Raw genomic sequence first — 18,551 nt, 5'->3', positions numbered from 1 at the left:
GGGCAGTCCCTAAGCAACAGGACAGAACTTCGCTGCTCTTGGTAGGGCTGGAGTCTTGTTATCAGTTGGTTTTAAGCAAAAATTGTCTTTTCATGTTTTATTTATACATGTACACACACACAAACACGTATTAAGATTTGGGTTGGATTAAAAATAAACTCACGCCCAAGTGATTAATATCCCTTCCTTTGCTAGCAGCATTTTGCAGTTTTGATCCTGAGCCATTCTGAAACACTGAGGAAAAACCTGCACTGAGAGACTTCCAACATAATGAGAGCCCTCTCTGCTCCTTAAGAATCCTCTCTGCTGGGCTTGAGAAATCTTAATTTTTTTGAAAGACACCAGTTTCGTCCTAGAAGACATAGTCAGGAGGGTTTGTGCCAAAAAATTATCCCAGTCTGTCTTGTTTGGTTTTTTTTCCCCCCCTTTCTGTGACCTTTTTCTAGTAAACAAACAAAACCAACAAAAAGCAAACCCACAACCTTGCAGCGAAGTTATCCCCCCCTTGAAGAAGTGGCAAAAAGCAACCTCCTGCAGCAGTGACATAATCAGAGCTAGTTGTATTAGAAATTACTCCCAGATAACCTCAGGCTATTACTCAGTGCTGGGGAATATTCCTGATTATTAATGTGCTTCATTGTGTTAAGGGTATGTAGTGGTGTGACATTTGGGGTATGTGTTTTGTAGGAAAAGCACTTTAACCTCTTCCACTGGAGCTTTTGCCACTCTTCAGGGAAATATTTTGGGGTTTTTTTTTCCTCTTTGCATTCTCCTGTTTAAAATAGGAGGGATGGAGTGGGTTTTGTTGCCTTAATTTCCTGTCGATTCTGCTCCATCCAGATTCCTCATTAACTGGTTAATCAGGGACATGGGAAACACAGCCAAGTGGGGTTTTTTTGTGTCTGTGTGTGAAAGGCATGTTGGGTTTGGAAGGAGTAAAACAAAACAGCTCAGAGGAGCCACCTGCAAACCACCAAATTATTGGCCTGAAATCCTTTTCTCCCAGTGGGCAGCTGATTGGGAAAGGGAAATGATGATGGTTCTAGGAGCAGGGATGGGAATTCCAAAAGATGGGAGAGTCTTAAATGTGTGGCTTAGTCTGGGCTCCCAGAGGGGGATCGTGAGAAGAGCATCAACAATCTGCTGGGGAGTTTAATTCCGTTTTCTCAAGGGTGGAGGCTCCTCTCAGCTGGCTCCCCCAGGAGACTGCAGAAATCCTCTTCCCTGATGCCGGTGCCTTGTTAATTAGACCTGACAGATGATAATGAGGGAGAGGCTGGAACTGAGCAAGGGTAGAGGGAATGTCATCACTCCTGGGGAAGGGGGAGGAGGAGAGAGCACAGAAGTCCAAGATGTCCAGGAGTTCCATGAGGCGACTCGAGGGGATTAACCTTTGGCATTTGTGGTGCCAGAGGTGTTGAGTGCAGGGGAAAATCACTAACCCTGAGGTGGGCAGCATGGTTTCAGGGAGGGCAGAGATCCTCCCATCACAGCCCCTTCTGATGTGTGTCTCTGTGATCGTGGGAGACACAATATTTTTTTTTGGGTGTGTTTTCTTTCTGTGTATTTTTTTTTTCTTGTAATTACCAGGAAACTGCCGGAAAAAAACCCGCTTTTCTCTCACTGGCAGGAGCACAACACCCACTGATGAGTCAGGGGAGGAAGAGCTCCTATTTAACTGGAAAGGATGTTGGGGGAAAGGAAAGGGGAAGAATAGCTGCCAGAGAGCTGTGGGATGAATGATATTTGTTTAAAGACACATTAGAAGATTAATGCTGGAAGGTAAAGTATGAAAGCAGCAAGGCCTAAGTGTGGTATTAATGGAACCCATTTTCATTGCCATCTCCTGCAGGAACTCTTTGGAAGTAGAGGAGGGGGAAAATCACTTTACAGTAATAACTGTTATTTATATAAGAGAACAGCATTGGAGGTATCAAAATGTGAGGTTTCAAGGTAATAACTGGACCCTCACAATCATTGTTATCCATTTAAGAGACAATTCTGTGATGGTGAGGAGATGGAGGAAATAGCCCCAGTCCCGCGACTGACCGTAAATGAAGTTTATTTTATTATTGTTGTTATTAGTCTGTTCCCAATCTGGTAAGATTGTGTTAGGGAAGAGGCTGGAGGAGGTGAAGGAGCTGGTAGTCATCCTTGCAGAATTTTCTGGGACCATTTGATGGGCTCATTAGAGACTCAGGGCCTCATCTCCAGAGTCTCCCTCCACTGTGGCTCTGCTCCACGGGCAGGAAATCTGCCTTGCACAGAGCTCTTCTGCAGGGATCAGGAAAGATTCATGAATGATTCATGAGGAGGGGTTGGGGGCAGCAGGGAAAGGATGATAATAATGTTCTCCATGTGTCAAAATATAACAATAATTTGACCGGCTCTAATTTTTAATAACCGCTGGGTTTGGGAGCAGATGTGATGGATGAGCTGGAGCAAACCAGGGTCTCCCAGGCTGGCTTTTCACTTCAGAGCAACGAGGCCATTCTCTGAAATATTAGAGCCATGAAAAACCTCTGGGGCTGTGGGAGGAAGGAGCAGAAAGCTGAAAAAAGAGGGGAGAAAGGGTCTGTCCTGTTTTCATAATTCCAATTAGAATAAGTGGTAGACATGAGCCTCGATCCATCCTGGCTCAGAGCAGTGCCTGAGTGAGAATTTTATCTCTAAACCTCAAGTTTCATGGAGTGAAGCTTTTCATACAGGCCAGGGGTTTTTTTTCCCCCTTTAGCTCTTGAGAATGAAGATTCAGAGTGAACTGAGAGGGGTGGCCAGGGGTGGGGAGATTTGGGGCTTTGATGGTTTGCTGTCCCAGAGGTGGCCCTGGAAGAGGCTGGGGAGGATGATAAAGCAGCCCTGTTTCTCCAGGCAAGTTCTACTGGCTGGGATAATGAAAAAGAATTGGATCCTTGAGGGCAGCTGACACAGCTTGCTGCCTCCAAGATGTTTTCAGTGCTGTGTTAAGACATCTTTTATAGACTTGGAGAACTAGTGGGAACGTGGTGCTGCCTGTGGCTGCCAACCCTGTCTCTTCATGAGACAGCAGCCCCTGGACCACCCACTGGAATACAAGCTGCTTCCAGCCTTCTCACAGTGGGAAAGAGCCTTGGAAAGACCCCCTGTCCCCTTCCCTAGGGTGTGTTTAGGCTTGCAAGTGTCAGAGCACCCGTGGCTAGATTCAGCTCTTGGAGGTATCCTCCTTTAGGTGGTTGAAAGTAGGAGGATTTAATGATCTGAACCGTGACTTCAATTAATCAGTATAAATGTTGCTTATTTATAACATAAACCAGAGCCTATGGATAGCTCTGTTGTTTAATTAAGCTTATCACTGTGAGCCTGATCCAGTTTCGTGCTGCATTAATGTCACTAATTCAGTGTCCCCTCTAAGAAGCTTCATAACAGACTGCAGGGGATGTCATTCCCTGCACTCAGCCTGGCTGGGTCTGCTGTGTCTCATTCCTCACCCAGCGTTGGGAGTGATTCCTCTCCGGCTCTTCCATCACTCTTAACACATCCTGGGAGTCTGGAACAGCTTTTCCTCTGGGTTTCCTCACCCTTGTTCGCTAAGAGTTTTTGTGTCTGATTTAATTCACTCTCTGCAGCTGAGCTCTCTCTTTTCCCTCTCCTTTCTTGCTCTTCACTTGCCCTTTCCTGTTTCCACGTGGCGTGTTTGAAGCTCCTCCAGATGCAGGAGGATCTGTAACGATCAGCTCCCAAAGCTGAAAGCAAAGGCTGTTTGCCTAAAAGTTGTTCTTTACCTCCACAGAAGGAGAGCCTTGTGCTAGAAAACCTCGGAGATTCCTTGGGAAAACTTGGAAGGGTTCTGTGGTTGTTTTCTGCTGTGCCAAGGGTTCTCCAGGCAATGTTTGACACCCCACTTAGGGACGGTCTCGGGGGGACGCCGAGACAAATTGCTTCGAGCCAGGATGTTTCTGTGCATCACTTCAGTCACTTAGGTCTCTGTAGATCCCTCCTCTCAAAAAGTCATCTTAAGAACAAAGTGGGGCTGCTTTTCTTTCTGAGCAACTGTAAAAAGTACGCTGGGATTAGATGAATTAGCTCTGTGCCGCTAAGATGGATAGAAAGGGAGGGAAAACCATGTCAGAGTCCAGGGAAAAGAAAATTGCTGTTTTGCTTTTCCCATCCAGAAGTCAGGGAAGAAGTCATCAGGGGAGAAGAATTGCAGTGGGCAGAGCATACTAAAGAGGGAAGGCAGGAAGACATTAAAGTAACCTATTAAATTGCTGAAGGCTGAGAGGCAAAAAATAAATAAATACAGGCTGTGTAGATTGATCGATATTGGATCTGAAGGGCTTCCACATCTGGTGTGGCAGCTCTTTAGCATCTCATTTCAGTGTGACTCAGCAGGAAAAGTTGTTTGTTCTACCAGTAAAACAGAGATGAAAACGATCCTGAGGCACATCAGCCGAGGGCTCGAGTGTCTTTCATGTGCTTTCATACATCTGGATCCTCTGCTACAGGGCTGGGGGTTCCAATGTCACCTTTTCCCACCCTTCCTTCACCTTCTGCTCAGCTTTCCTGTGATCACCTCCTGCTCTTGGGCTGGGTTACCTTCCCTTGCACCTCTGTACCCCAACATCTGGGCTGTGGGGTGGGTAGGGAGGTGAGGAGAGGTTGCCAGTGAGGTTTCCCATGGAGCATAGGGAGCAGAGGCTCTGAAGGGCAGCTTGATGGGGACAAATTATTCCCTGATTTAGGTGCTCTGAATTGCCCTCAGAAGGTCCTGACCCTCTCTGCTGTGAGGGTGGGGAGGCCCTGGCACAGGTTGACTCTTCCATCCACACTGTGCCCATCCTTGCAGCATTGACCCATTTATCTTCATCCATGCTTCTCTTACCGTGCTGCTGCTTCTGGGGGTTCCCATCTCCCAAAAGATCCGTCAGTAGCGCTCGCTTTGTCTCTGTGATGCGCTTGAGTGCCTGAAGATTGAAGCACAAGTGTCAGGTTTTGTTGGCAGTGAGTAGAAAGGCTTGAGGTCCTGCAAGGGTTTCTGGAGTCTCTTGGCATATTAAATCTGTTTATTTGCCACGTGGTCCTGGAAAGCCTTGAGGAGCCGCTTTATCTCTTCGTGCCTCCCTTCTTCATTCATCACGAAGAGAAAGACAAATGAGAAGTGAAATGATTTTCAATCTCATCTCTTCAAAAGAATTGTCATATCTGCTATCTACATCCAGCATGGTCGGTCCTTGTCCTTGGATCCATCTTCCAGAGCTTTGTGACAGCAGCAGCAGTGGCCAGTGATTTGTAACACCGTTAGAACCAGGGCAAAATGTCTCTGAGCTCTCCATATTAATGAAAGCAAACCCCTAAATCCCTCACCACAGCAGCTTTTCCCCTCTTTTCTCACCTTGACACTGGAGGGATGTCCCAGGCTGTTTGCTGGCTGTGTGTGAATCAATCAGCTGGCTGGGGAAAGCCTGCATGTGGGGCCTGGCACTTGTCTCCTCCAGAATTTGGGCTAAGCTGTGCATGCCTGGTGTTTGCCAGCCTGGGGAGGATCAGGAGGTGGTGCCAGAGCTGTGACATCCTTGAAATAATGAGATGCTGAAAGAAGAGCAAGTGCTCTGTAAGTGCTTGGATACCAGGAAAGGGTTAAGAGGGAAATCATCTCTAAAACCCCACTTATAAATGGGAATTCAGTGACTTTAGGGAGGTGAATTCCTTGAATCCTGTAACATGCTGTCCAGTCCTCAACAGGGTGTGAGGAAACAACTTCAAGCTGCACCAGGGGAGGCCTAGATGAGAAGAATTTCTTCATGGAAAGGGTCATCAGGCCAGGCTGGCCAGGGCAGTGGTGGAGGCACCATCCCTGGAAGTGTCCAAAAAACCTGTGGATGTGGCACTTGGGGACGTGGTTTAGTGGTGAACAGGCTGGTGGTGCTGGGTGATGGTTGGACCTGATGATCTTAGAGGTCTTTTCCATTCTTAACGATTCTGTGATCAGAAGGAGGTTCAAGAACAGGTTCCCTGTGCAGGAGGCAAAGTGCCAGGCCTGGGAATGTTCCTCTGGTGAAATCCCTGTCAGTCAGTAAATCCCAAAGTGTTGGATGTGGGCTGGAATAGCCTTGGCAGCCCCCTCTGCAGATGGTGAGGTTTTTGTGGTGCTGGAGGTACAGAACATGCTCTTTGTGGGTATCCTCTGTCACCTGGGGCTCTGCAGCAGCTTCTTTTCCTGCTTCCCCATCCCATGGAAGGCTCTTTCCCTCACCAGTGCCTCTGCCTGCTCTCCAACACCAAGTCCCACAGCTGCATTATGAATTGCCATCTCTCAAACCCATGATTACAACTATAAATCCTGGTGGACTTCCCCATTTGTTTTTTTGCCTTTTTTTTTTTTTTCCTTTTTTTTCCCCCTCCCAGCTTAGAACTTTACACATTGTTTCTTCCCTCCTCATTCTTTTTGCTGGCCTGCAAGTGGCACTTGGGGTTTGTGTGGTTATTTTTCTTGTGTTTATACTCTCCACTGACTTAATTAAGTTCTTGCCTGCTTCTTGGCCTTGCCAAGTTTATTGGCCCCACCAGGGCTTCCCAGTGCTCTCTCTTCCTAAAAACCACAGCTGCTGCCAATCACCTGAGACTGTGAAAATGGGCAAAAAGAAGAAAACTTTGCTTTTGAAACCCAGCTTGACATTATGGGAACAAAAGACAGACAGGAGAATAATCTTCCCAACTTCGCTCCGTGTTTTTAGGCTGGTTTCCAGAATCACATTCCCTGACCTTACACCTCAGGAAGGGCAGGGCTTTCACCTGGACCAGAGGGATGATGTTTGCTGGGATACAGAGGCTTTGCATCCCAGCATGATGGACAAGTCATCACCTTCATTCTCTTTTTTTTTTTTTTTCCTGAAAACTCCAGGTCTCAGAGAATGTAATTCTGATTTTATGTACACAGAGCAGTTAATAAAGAAGATAAAAGAGAGATTGTGTTTCAAGCAGTGCAAACTAAAGCCCTGAGCTGTTTTTATCATGTCTCCCCTTCTCTCTCTCTCTCTCTCCCCTGAATTCACTCCCTCTGGATAACAGAAAGGAGAGGGAAGCTCCATTTAAATGCAGATTTCCCATGTTGGCCAAGAGCAATAACTAGCCCTGTGCTGCACCGAGCACACAAACATTATCAGGTCTCTTTGTGAAGGAGGTTTGATGTTTTCAGATTCTTCCTTTTCCTTGATGAGATCCTCTTCCCTCTCAGAGTAATAGCGCGTTGACGACTTTTTATTTTATTTTTAAGCAGCACTTCAGAGGTTATAATGGAAACACAATCCCACCTGTTTCTCCACTGGAGCTCCACTTGACAGCCCTGTAATGAGGAACTGTGCAAATTCCTTCTCCTTTGCTGTATTGACAGCCTGAAGGGTTCATACCGTATTCAGCAGGGGGGGAAAGTGCAAAATAAGGCAATTTTGCAGCGAGTTTTTAATCACCTGACCCTTCAGCCTCGTGGGTTTGGAGGCAGTTTGGGGCTCATGGTGTGAGGAGAGTCTCCAATGGCACAGGAAATGCAGGTGGCTGAGGAAGAGGGAAAGGAGGAAGGGGAGATGTGGGGATCTGGAGTGATCTCCCCACACATCCCAGGGCATCTCCTGAGAATGGTGTTCCTGAGCAGGACTTTGGTGTCTGAGCAATGATGTGTTTTTCTGGAGTGCCTTTGGGCTCCCCATGGAAAGGGTTTTCAAGCATTGGAAGGGGCTGCCCGGGGAGGTTTGGAGTCCCCACCCCTGGAGGTGTCCAAGGAAGGACTGGACGTGGCACTCAGTGCTCTGGGCTGGGGGACAAGGTGGGGATGGGGCACAGGGGGGGCTCGGTGATCCTGGAGGGCTTTCCCAACCTTAACGATTCTGTGAGTGTGTTTAGAGTATAAATCAGAAGAGAGGCTGTAGGTGTGATCTTAACCTGTCAGATGAGACACCTGAGAAATATTGCAGGCAGCTTTTTATCTTTTTAACTCGGAGGGACAGGTTACAAACAGTGAAATACGTTTCCTAAGCCGGGGCTTTGCTAAATCTGCATCTTCAAGATGGAAATCGCGTTTTCTGAGCGCGACTTTACATCTCGAAGGTATGAAAAGCATGTGAGACAAACGTAAATAAAAAATGATCCTGTTAACAGGGAAAGGTCAGCTGAACACAGTTTGTCGTGGCAGTGTCTGAATCTCCTGGTAGCATCTGTTCCCTGTTATTGTTATAAAAACGCCACTTCATTAGATCTCGCTCGAGTCATGAATTAAGGAGGGATGTTGTAGCAAGACTTGCAGTGGGATTAGGCTTGTCAGAGTGCATATGTTGAGCCTGGCTGGTGGCTCTGAGGAGCCACATGGCTCGGGGGAACGGGGGGGATGGAGCCTTTCTGCTCTCTTAGCCCTGCTTGGAAGCCAGCTGAGGGTGGAAAGAATTGAATTTCAGCGCTGGCACTTGTTGCTGGAATATTGATTAAGTACAACCCAGCAGCTCTCAATGCATTTCCAAGGGGGTGAACTCTTCTGGTTTGGTGCCTCTCAGGTTTATGGGGTTTGTGTTAAGTGTAAGGAAAACCTGGGCATATTGACCAGGAAGATAATTATTGCTGTTTTTAATCTATCAAGGTTGGAACATCCCATGGGAAAAGATGCTTCCAGTCAATTATTCCAGAGGAAAACTCAGCCTGTGCCAGTCCTTGGGTGGCTTCACTTGAATTGTTTGACTTTCAGGCCCTGGGAAATCCTGAACAGCCCTGAGTTGGGCATCACAGATCCAGGTGCTCCTGGCTCCCTCTTGAAATGTTTTCCTCATAATTCACAGGGAAGTTGTCCAGACCAGAGACATTTATCATGCTTGGGAAGACAGGAGTGATTTTTGAGGGCAACCAAGTTCAAAGACTTTGCTGTAAGTCTTCAGGATTAAAGATTTACTTGATGCATCTTCCTATATTTAATAGACAGGAGGAGATGAAAGGGAATTTCTAGAAAGATTTCCGTTCATACTTAATGATGCCACTATGAGATGAGCTTTGGCACCGTGTCCCAGGACATGAAGTTTTAAAACCAACCTTTTTTTAAACATTAAATGACTTTTTCTCATGCTCTAGCTTTAATAAATAAAGATTAGTTCAGCCTCATTACCTGCTCAATCTGAGGGCTGGTTTAATATTTGGTAAAAGTAACCCAAGTGTCCCAAAATGCAAGTTTTGCTGGTTTTCTATCACAAGTCCCAGAGTTCAAACTCGATCAGAGCTGAGTAAGGAAGAATGTTGTTATTATTCTTTTTCCAGTTTTTTTCCCCCTCACCTGTAGGGAACTTTTCAAGGTTTCCAAAAAATAAGAATGGAAAATCCCATCCTGAACAGACACCACAAAAAACCCCAACCCTTGTGCAAACTCTTTTGTCGAGGTGGCCTGAGGAAATGATTCAAAATGCTTTGGTGTTGACTGTTTTATATTTAAAATGCCTTTAACTGCACATTAGTGGAAGTGGATTTTGTTTGAAAACTGGCAATTAGGAATATACTTGACAACATTTCCCAATTTAGTGATTTTGAAGCTTTTAAATTAGAAACTTAATGAATCTCAGAATGCTGACACGCACTCCCCCACCACTGATCTTTAATTTTGCTGTGTCAGCCCCCTGAGCATGAGCAGCATTTTGGGATGTTCATCACACTCCAGCTCTGCTCCCCATCCAGCTTCAGCCCCTGGGCAGTCCTGGATGGCATCACTCCCTCTGGGGAGTGATTTTTGGGAAGGGAAGATAAGCCTTGGTGCCTTTTTTTATTTTTTTTTTTTTTTCTAATGTACACAACAAACAATAGCTCTGCTTTTCCCCAGACCTGATGGAATTGCTGTGTTCTGGGAGGAGACCTCCTGTTAGCAGGGATAAACCCAGTGGGGTGCAGACGCTGTGCCAGCTCATAACAAAATGCTCAACTCTGATTCCTTTCTTGCCTTCCCTCCAGAAAACAAAAATAATACCCCTCACCATCTCCCTGTGCCTAACACAGATTTGAGTGGGCAGCCCCAGGAGCTGAGTTCAAGAGTCGAGTGCTTTCTGTTTGAAAAATATTTGTCCCTCCCCACCCACGGCCGCCCACGTTGCTTCCTGAAATATTCCAGCTATCAGCGCCGGATCAACGCTTCACAGGAACGATCCGAGGCTACGTGGGGACGTTCCTCCTTTGTTGGGATGTGAGGCAGAGCCTGCATCTGGGTTCCTGAGGGCTGCACAGCTGGATGTGCCTCTCCGAGAGCCCCCGGGGTGGGTGCTGGGTGCCACCGGCGCGCCGACAGCGTGGGTGGCTGTGCTGCGGCATTCCGACAGGTAGCACAGCCACTGCTGCAGGGATGTCACCACCCACCTGTCTGGCAAAACCTCGGGAGGTGGGTGAAACAGCAGGAAGGGCCGTGTGGGAAGGAGGATGCGCCGAGCGTGGCGGTGACGGGAGCACGAGAAGTGGAGATCCCAAAGGGACTGGGGGACGAGGGGGATGGGGACGTGCACGGAGTCCCTGCCACGCCTGATCACTGCCAACCCCTTTGCTCCCACAGCTGCCATCCTGGATGACCCCATGGAGTGCAGCAGAGGGGAGAGGCTCTCCATCACCCTGGCCAAGAACCACATCAACCGCGCGCCCGAGCGGGCGGGGAAAGCCAAGGTGGAGGTGGACATCTTCGAGCTGCTGCGGGACAGCGAGTACGAGACTGCAGAAACCAGTGAGTGCCTCTCCCTGCAGCTGGGCCTGCCCCACTTCCTCCTCTCTGCCAGCTCGCTGGAGGTGTCTGGCACACTCGGTGCAGAGGGAAATTGTGGGATGGTTAACTGGGATAAACACCCGCCTCTCTGCTCCTCTCATCCTCACACAGACCAGTTTTCATTTGAGGGCGTAGCTTAGTGTTGTGAGGCGAGCCCAAGCTTGGATTGAGAGGATCTGGGTCCCCAACAGGCTTTGTCACCACTCAGCTCAGCGGTCTGGGACAAATTACTTCCTTTAATCTGTGTGTCAATAAAGAGAGGCAGTGATATGGGAAGTGCTGATCCTTTGTAAAGCACTTAATGGTGAGCAAATAAGAGACTCTGGGCAAGTTGGGTGCAATTAAGTTATTTTTAATTCCCCCTGGAACTCTGTGTGTCAGCAAACATGACAGCTCTTCCAGAGCTTGAGATTGGCAGCAGATTTATTTACACAAAGTGAAGTTTTTCAAGTGATGTTTGAAGGCATGGGGATGAAAAAGAGCTAATTTTGAAAGAGCAGGAGATTTCCCACGTCACTTCCAAGTGCCTTATTGAAACAGCTCTCTATTAGAGTTGGTCCTCTGGATACCCAATGTGTCAACTCTGTGCTGATGAATAACAGGGAAATTGATGGTCAGCGTCCCACAGACCTTTTGGGAGCCCGAGTGAAAGGAGCCCAAAAGATCTATAATAGTTTCTTCCTGTAAGAGGAGAAATCCTTTGGAATAGGATGGCTTCCCTTCAGAATAATTTCTGAGCTGACCTTTAGAGTTCAAGGGAGGACTATAACTTTTTATTACCAGTTGGCTTGAAAAAGCTGGAGAAATGATTTTTAATAATGGGGGTTTTAGGCTCGTTTCCCAGCGGTTCCGTGTTCCATGACTGTGCAATCTGCAGGGCGTCCCCAAAAAGTGTGGTGGTGTGTTGTGGTGAGGGGCAGGCTGGTTTAGTTTTAAAACAGTTTTAGTGTGTGTTCTGCAGAGCACTGAGCACCCCTGTGGTGCCCAGAGCTGCTCAGCAGTGACTCTGGGTAGGTGTGTGAACAGGCCTGCGAGATCAGCACATCCTTCATTTCCTGAATTAGTGTTTGCATTATTTATAGAAGAGTTCAGTTAATAAAGTGCGTCTCAGCAAGTACCTGAGTGTCTATTTATAGAGCCTGTCACCCGTGAGGCAGCGCAGATTAAAATCATCACAGGCAGCAGCGCAGGGGCTGTTTGAAACAGCAATTCTCCGCTGTTTTGGATCCCTCATCTCTCTTCTATTTCCCTGGTCTTTCCCATCTGCCCAGGATTGGGCATATCCTGCTTTGCCCTCATTTGGCATCCTTTGAAGGACCCAGTGGCCTTTTGAGTTCCATCCCTGTTCCCCCCTCATAAATCTCCTGCATGGAGCAGCGTGTTCCTGTGGTTGAACTGGGGGTAAATGATGTGTTTGGGGAGAATGTGGGAACAGGGTGTGTGAGGAAGAGGCCACCTCCCATTTCCAGTTTGCATCTCGGGGTGATTTTCTTCGTTTTCTTTACCTGGGCTTCCAGAATGTAAAAATTAGGAATTGGAGCAAGCTTGGCTTGATTTTGGTGAATTTTGCAGTATGTTATTTGCCTTTTCTTCAGAGGGAAAAATGTCTGGAAGCATTTCTCTGAAAAGGAAAAAAAAAAATCTGGATTCTGCATGGCTCTGCTATTAATGTCACTGAAGTTATTCTTGATTTATACTGGTAGTGGAGGAGAATCAGATCCTCTGACTTAAATTTCAAGGGCTTTCATGCCTTTCAAATGCTTTAATACAGCGCTGATGTTTGTTATGACACATAATATTAATAAAAACTGTTTGGATGCTTTAACCTATGACTGCAAAGCTGTTATACAGCTGTTTAATACTGTTCTCACATTTCACACCCTTTGAAGCGCTGTTAAATATCACAGCTCTGATTTAGGAATTACACCCCATCAGTGTTATTCCATGTACAATTAGTGCTTCGAGAGAAGGAAGAATTTTGGGCAGTTAGCTCTCATTTTAATGTTGAGCTGTTTTTCTTTCCTTTTTTCCTTCTGGCTGGCTCATGTTAAGAGGGCCCCAAAAATCACAATTGCTTCAGCAGGTGAAATATGAATCAGTTAATCACATTCATGCCTGGTCTCTATTTCAGCTGTAGATATGAATGGAGGCAAACATTGAGTGCTCCTGTGTGAAACATCTGTGTTTGCAAGGAGTTTGCAGTGAAAGGTTATGGGCAGAGCTTTTTTTTCCTTTTTTTTCTTTTTTTTGCTGTTACAAGGAAAACCTGTTCTCTCTTTGTGTTTGATGTTTCAGCTCCTTTCATGGGGATCCAAAACGACTTGTTTAATCGTGTCTTTATCTAAACCACCTCATTCCTTTTGATGTCCAGTGAGGGACTGATCTTCTACTTGTCCCCCTGTCCCCTATGGCCTCCTCAGCCTTTTAAGCATCTCTTTGTTGTGAATCCAAACATCCTGGGGCAGGTCAGCAGCTGGAGGGTTTTACATTTTTATTTATTCACACCAGGATTTCAAAGTGCCTGCTATGGCCTTTCAGTGGCATTGGCTCAAACGTGCTCTTACCTGTCCCACCATTTTTTGTGGGATTTCATGTTTTCAGCCTGCTTTGGTTCTCATGGAATCACAGAATGGTTTGGGATGGAAAAGGACCTGGGCAGGGACACCTTCCACTAGATCCCGTTGTTCCAACCTGGCCTTGAGCACTTCCAGGGGCAGCCACAGCTTCTCTCTGGGCTTCTCTGGTTGTGGGATCCTTTTAGAAAGCTCAAAGGATGCTGCAGGGAGCAGTCTGGGAGTGCAGGATGAACCCTCTGGAACACCAGTTGTTTATTTATGCACTTGGTGTTCCCTGCCTGAGAATCCCATCCTGACCCCAGTCCCTGCCACTCCACATCCTCTGCTGTGTTTTGCAATCATGGAAATGCTGAGGTAATTGCAAACCTTCCCTGCTCATTTATTCTCAATTAGAGCCAGGAATCTTCCTTGCATGCAGTGTGAAACCCTGGGGTCAGGTGTCTGTGTGCAGGGAAGGGGATGCTGTGTCCTGCCCCGTGGGTGGATGCGCTCCCTGGAGAGCTCTCAGCCCTGCTTTGAGCAGGGAAATGTTTGGGATGCCAGGAGGGGAAAGGCACTCTCTGACCACGTCTGAGGGGATGCACAAAGTCAGAATTACTCACTTGTTGTCTTGCTTTTCCACGTCCAAAAAACAAGCACGTGTTTCCACCTTCCTTTAAAAAATGCCTTGTTGTTTTCCTGAGTGTCCAGATTTGTCCTTAATTCCTAAATACACTCCTGGAAACAATTAAACACAGCCCTTTCTTGCTTCTGTGGCAGCACAGCCCTGCTGCTACAGCAGGAGGATCACTGTTCATGCCCACTGAACACACACCTGATCAGGGACCATCAGAGGAACCCACATCCCATCTCAGGATTAAAGAGGTTCTTAATGTGGTGCCTTTTCAATGCCCAGTATTTCCCGAGGTCCTGAATTCTGGGCAACAGAAGAATTGGACACAAACTTCAGCAGAAGCCAACAGCAACCAAAAATGTGCCCTGCACAGCAGGGTGGGGAAGGATGAGGGGGTTTGAGGGGCAATATCCTATAACGTGCCACTGTCTGTGGTTGCAGTCTCTGTGATTATCAGGGATGAGGTTTTGATACAAGACCTACATTTCTACAACCCTCTTCTGAACCTGCAGTGCCCGTGGCAGCAGCAAGGCTGAGCCTTTCCCCCCTGTGGGGACAAACAGCATCAGGAAACGTTCTGAAGTAGGAAATGAGCTTGGATTACAGGGGAAGCTTTCCAAACGTGGTCAGAACCTTTGCCTCGGGCACCTCCACTTTGTTTCCATTCATTTTCCTTAATTTTAGTGGATGTTTCCCCCCCGGTAGTGATAAACCAGGTCTTTTTCTTCTGACAGTTGTTGCAACTCTGTTGCCATGACTACTTAACCCACTTTTTGTTCTCCATGCCGGGGATGGGAAGGAAAGCGCTCACCAAACTTTCCCCTCTGTGCACAAGAAACATTTTCCCCGGGAATTTTGCCTTTTATGACCTCCATGGATAAAGGAGGGGACTTGGAACAGCTCCTTCCTCCTGGATGATGAGCTGCAGAGCTCTGAAGGGTTTGTTGATGAGGGCTGCTGAGACAGCAGGCAGGGTTTTCAAATCGCTGGTGCTCTTATTTAAAAGCACCTTCTTGAAGAGGTGTAAGTGCCTGTAAATTTTTAAGCACAGAGGAAAAGCAAGCACTGGATTCCTTTTGAAGATGCCACGGAAAAAATACCACTGGCTCTGTAGGAGATTGAGCTGTTGGAGGGTGAGAGAGCACAGAAGGGAGGAAAACCCAAGAGGAGATGTTTGCATTCCATCAGCACTTTCTGTGAGAAGTCAGAGCAATCAGCATGGACAGGGACTGGGGGGAGGATGTGGAGTTCTGCCTTCAAAAGAGAGGTAAAACCAATTCCCCAAAGTGAAAAAAAAACTAAATCAGATTTTGGCCTCATATTCCAGTCATGAGGCTTTGGAGGCTTGTGAAGTTTAAGGGCAGAGATCACAGAATTCACAGAGTGGTTTGGCTTGGAAGGAACCTTAAAGCTTATTCTTGTTCCACCCCTGCCATGGGCAGGGACACCTTCCACTAGCCCAGGTTGTTCAGGGCTCCATCCAACCCGACCTTGGACACTTCCAGGGATGGGGCAGCCACAGCTCCTCTGGGCAACCTTGGTTAGCTGAAATCAGGCCGTAGGAGTTCACTTTCCAAACTCTACCCTCCACCCCAAGCACAGTGTGGGCTCTCATTTCCCACTTTTGTCTAATTTTTCCACGTGAAAACATCGGGAGCCAGAACTGACAAGAAGTTTCGCTGCCTGCTTTCCCCTCTTCCACCTCCTATCCCTTCAGGAAGGCTCCAGTGGAGCAAAGGTGGCTTTGTGTGGCTGAGGAGGAAGGAGCTGAGCGTGTGGGGATGCTGAGGCAGGTCTGGCATTGCAGAAGGAGCCGTGGCCAGCACATGTTCACATGAGCCTGTGAGAGCTCAGGAATTGAGGCACGAGGGGCTCTCGCCTTCTGTTCAGGCTTTGCCTGCACCAGCTGCTCTGGAGGAGCATTTCTGGTTGATGGGGATGGCAGCAGGGAGGTGACACCAGCTGGGCTCCTCCTCGGAGTGCAATTCAGCTAAATTTGTGCTGTGAATGGAAAGGACAAAAGGTCGCATTTTAACCCAGGGAAGCTTGAGGGGAGAGATTTAACTTCCTCGGTTTGTCAGGGGTTTCTTTATTGCTCTGCTAACCTCGGTGGCAAGGAGCCAGAAGATTAACTACAAATAAGAAAAAAAAAACAAAACCAAAAAAACACAACCCCAAACAAATGAAAACCAGTAATACAATCCTTATTATTACCACTGAGCTCTGCAGAGGATGAAGGGAGAAAGTCAGATGAGTTTGTTTGCTGCTGGATGATGCTTTCAAGCCAGGTCACTGCTGTGTTGAGCATCTTCATATACTTTAGTCCATGTTTTATCCTGGGGGCACAAAGGGGTGTTAAAAGCGAGAGCCCCCACTTCTGAGTCAGAGATGAGGATGCTGGGGCTTTGGGGAGGGTTTAGGTGGGATTTTAAAAGGCTGGGGGACAAGGGAGAGTGTCACAGGCAGGGTGACAATGCTTCAGAGGGAATGGAGGGGTTTGGGGGATGTAAATGGTTTGTTGTGTGAAGGAGATGATGGAATGGGATGTTCTCAGTGCAGCAGGTACTGTAAGCAGTTGAGGATGAAGTCTAATGCCTGTTCCCTCTCTCTGGTGCCCACAGTGTGCCAGATTCTCCCCAAAGGAGTGGTTGGAGTCCTGGGACCTTCCTCAAGCCCAGCCTCGAGCTCTATTATCAGCAATATCTGTGGGGAGAAGGAGGTAAGTGGAAAAAGTTCCTTTCTGGAGTGAGTTTATGCCCTCAAACTGACTTGGCCCCGTGCCCTCGTGCCTGGGGGGATGCCCAAGGCTGGGAGGGAATGTGGGAGCCCTGCTCCTTCCTCCAAATCCCAGCCAGAGCTCCTGGTGTGACACAACTTCTTGCACAAACTTGGAAAGCTTTATTTCTTTTATTTTTTTTTTCCAACAGTTTACTGCTGTTCCATCAATGCAAACCCTTTTAATCTGTGTCGGGACTAGGTGCTTGATTTAATATTTCCCAAGCCTTGAACCACCTTACTCTGATCTGGCTCTGCCCAGGGGAAAAGAAATTGAGTTCTCCTCTCACAGTTCATCCCTTTAAAGCCAGATAACATCTCTCAGCCATTTAGTGGGCTCTCTCTGGAGCCCAGCCCCCGAGGAGGGGAGGCTTAAGCACTGTAAATAATTTGCATTAACAAATGAGTGCTCTTCCTTGTTCCCGGAGAATCAGAAGTGATGAGGGGATGGATCTTTCAGACCTAATGCACTGGGCTGCAGCAGGATGGGTCTCCTGGGGGTATTTTGTAGTGCTTTCTTCTGTCAAACGTCCTGGACCTGTGCTCCATCCCAGGCAAGGCAGCTCTGCAGTAACACACTGCCAGTGTTTGCAGAGCTGGGATCTGTCTGCATTTCCTTTTCTCTGGAATCTGCAAATCTCAGGCTCATCCTGGCTCCCAGGAGCGATCAGGATGCTGCCCTGACTGCTCTGGTTTCAGCAATTCACCTTTCCCTCCCAGCCTGTCTCCCTGCTAACACAGCCCGGGATGAGGGCTGCAGACTCAAATCAAGGCAGATAGCAGCTTATTACTCTTTTAACTTTCCTTTTGCTAAGCAAACAGCTTATGCTGTCAATAAAACAACCATCACAAGCTGCTAATAGGCTTTCCCAAGAGGAGAGAGGTGGGAGGCATAGGCTGATAGCTTCAGGAAGGGCTAATAATGAAGGAAAAGTCGACTTGACACTCTGCTAACGAAGCCTTAGCAGATGTTTCCCTTTCTCTGACTCCTATTTCTTGCAAATAATTCACTCAGCAAAAGGAAAACAATATTCCCTCTCCTTATTTGGGTGAACCCTCAGTGCCTGAGCTTGATCTGTCTGTCTGCCCACCCATCCCCTCTGCAGGAATCTGCAAGGTCTGCAGCCCCCTCCCCAAATTCCTGGGGGCAGCAGCATCCCACTCCCTCCCCCCTGCTCTGCTGTGTTAATGACAAATGCAGCATTATCTGGGCTGCTGGTTCCAGTCCCTTGGAGCTTGCCCGTGGTGTGGCCTCTCTGCTGATCAAAAATGCCCAAACCTTCTGGCTGCTGCATCTGTTGCCCCCTCTCCCGAGCCCTGCCAGCACGGGGTCATCCTGTTCTGCCCTTCATCTCCTCTAATTGCCTGATGACACATCACTTCAGCGGGCAGAGGTGGATCTGCAGCACCCAGCAAAGGGCTGGGGGCTCCCAGTGCCTGCATCCCGGTGTGTCCCTGCAGAGCCTCCTCCCTGTTTACCCAGCCAGCCCACGCCACGAGCTGTGGGCCTGGCTACAATTAGTGCCCCAGCTAATTAGGCTGAACTCATCCGGAAGGTTTCCTGGGCTGTAATCACAGACCCTGTTGCCTTTCTCTGAGTGGCTCAGCAAGACTTTTCCTCATCCACTTCTTCCCGTGGCTCCTCGTTGCTGTGATAATTATTTTCCTCTGCTGCTGCACGAATCCCACCCTCCTCTCTTTGACTCCAGCGATGCTTATTCAGTTTTATTGGGATGTTTCACTCCCTGCCTGCTGTGCATTTCACACCAAAGGCCCTTTACCGCAGATTTACTTGTTTGTATTTCTCTTCCCTCTTTAATTATGTTTTCTTTCCTCTCCCCTCCCC

At 47.7% G+C, this 18,551-nt stretch overlaps 1 protein-coding gene across 5 annotated transcripts in view; it reads left to right on the top strand.

Moving 5' to 3' along the window:
• Positions 1 to 18,551, top strand: part of GRIK4 (glutamate ionotropic receptor kainate type subunit 4) — a 159,354-nt gene that overhangs the window by 87,346 nt on the left and 53,457 nt on the right. For 4 of the 5 annotated variants that reach the window (XR_007629874.1, XM_050323231.1, XM_050323232.1 and 1 more), the window contains exons 3-4: positions 10,538 to 10,702; positions 16,552 to 16,649. Coding sequence is in view for 4 of the 5 variants with exons in the window: in XM_050323231.1 (XP_050179188.1) it covers positions 10,538 to 10,702; positions 16,552 to 16,649 (263 nt within the window). In the remaining variant the exon portion in view is untranslated. The remainder of the gene's footprint in view (positions 1 to 10,537; positions 10,703 to 16,551; positions 16,650 to 18,551) is intronic. The other variant, XM_050323233.1, reaches the window with a different exon arrangement.

The sequence above is a fragment of the Myiozetetes cayanensis genome, unplaced genomic scaffold (assembly GCF_022539395.1).
Source record: "Myiozetetes cayanensis isolate MyiCay16 unplaced genomic scaffold, myiCay2020 scf29, whole genome shotgun sequence".
In the NCBI taxonomy this organism is placed as follows: Eukaryota; Metazoa; Chordata; class Aves; order Passeriformes; family Tyrannidae; genus Myiozetetes; species Myiozetetes cayanensis.
The sequence above is the reverse complement of the archived record's forward strand: the minus strand, read 5'-3'. Positions and strand labels throughout refer to the sequence as shown.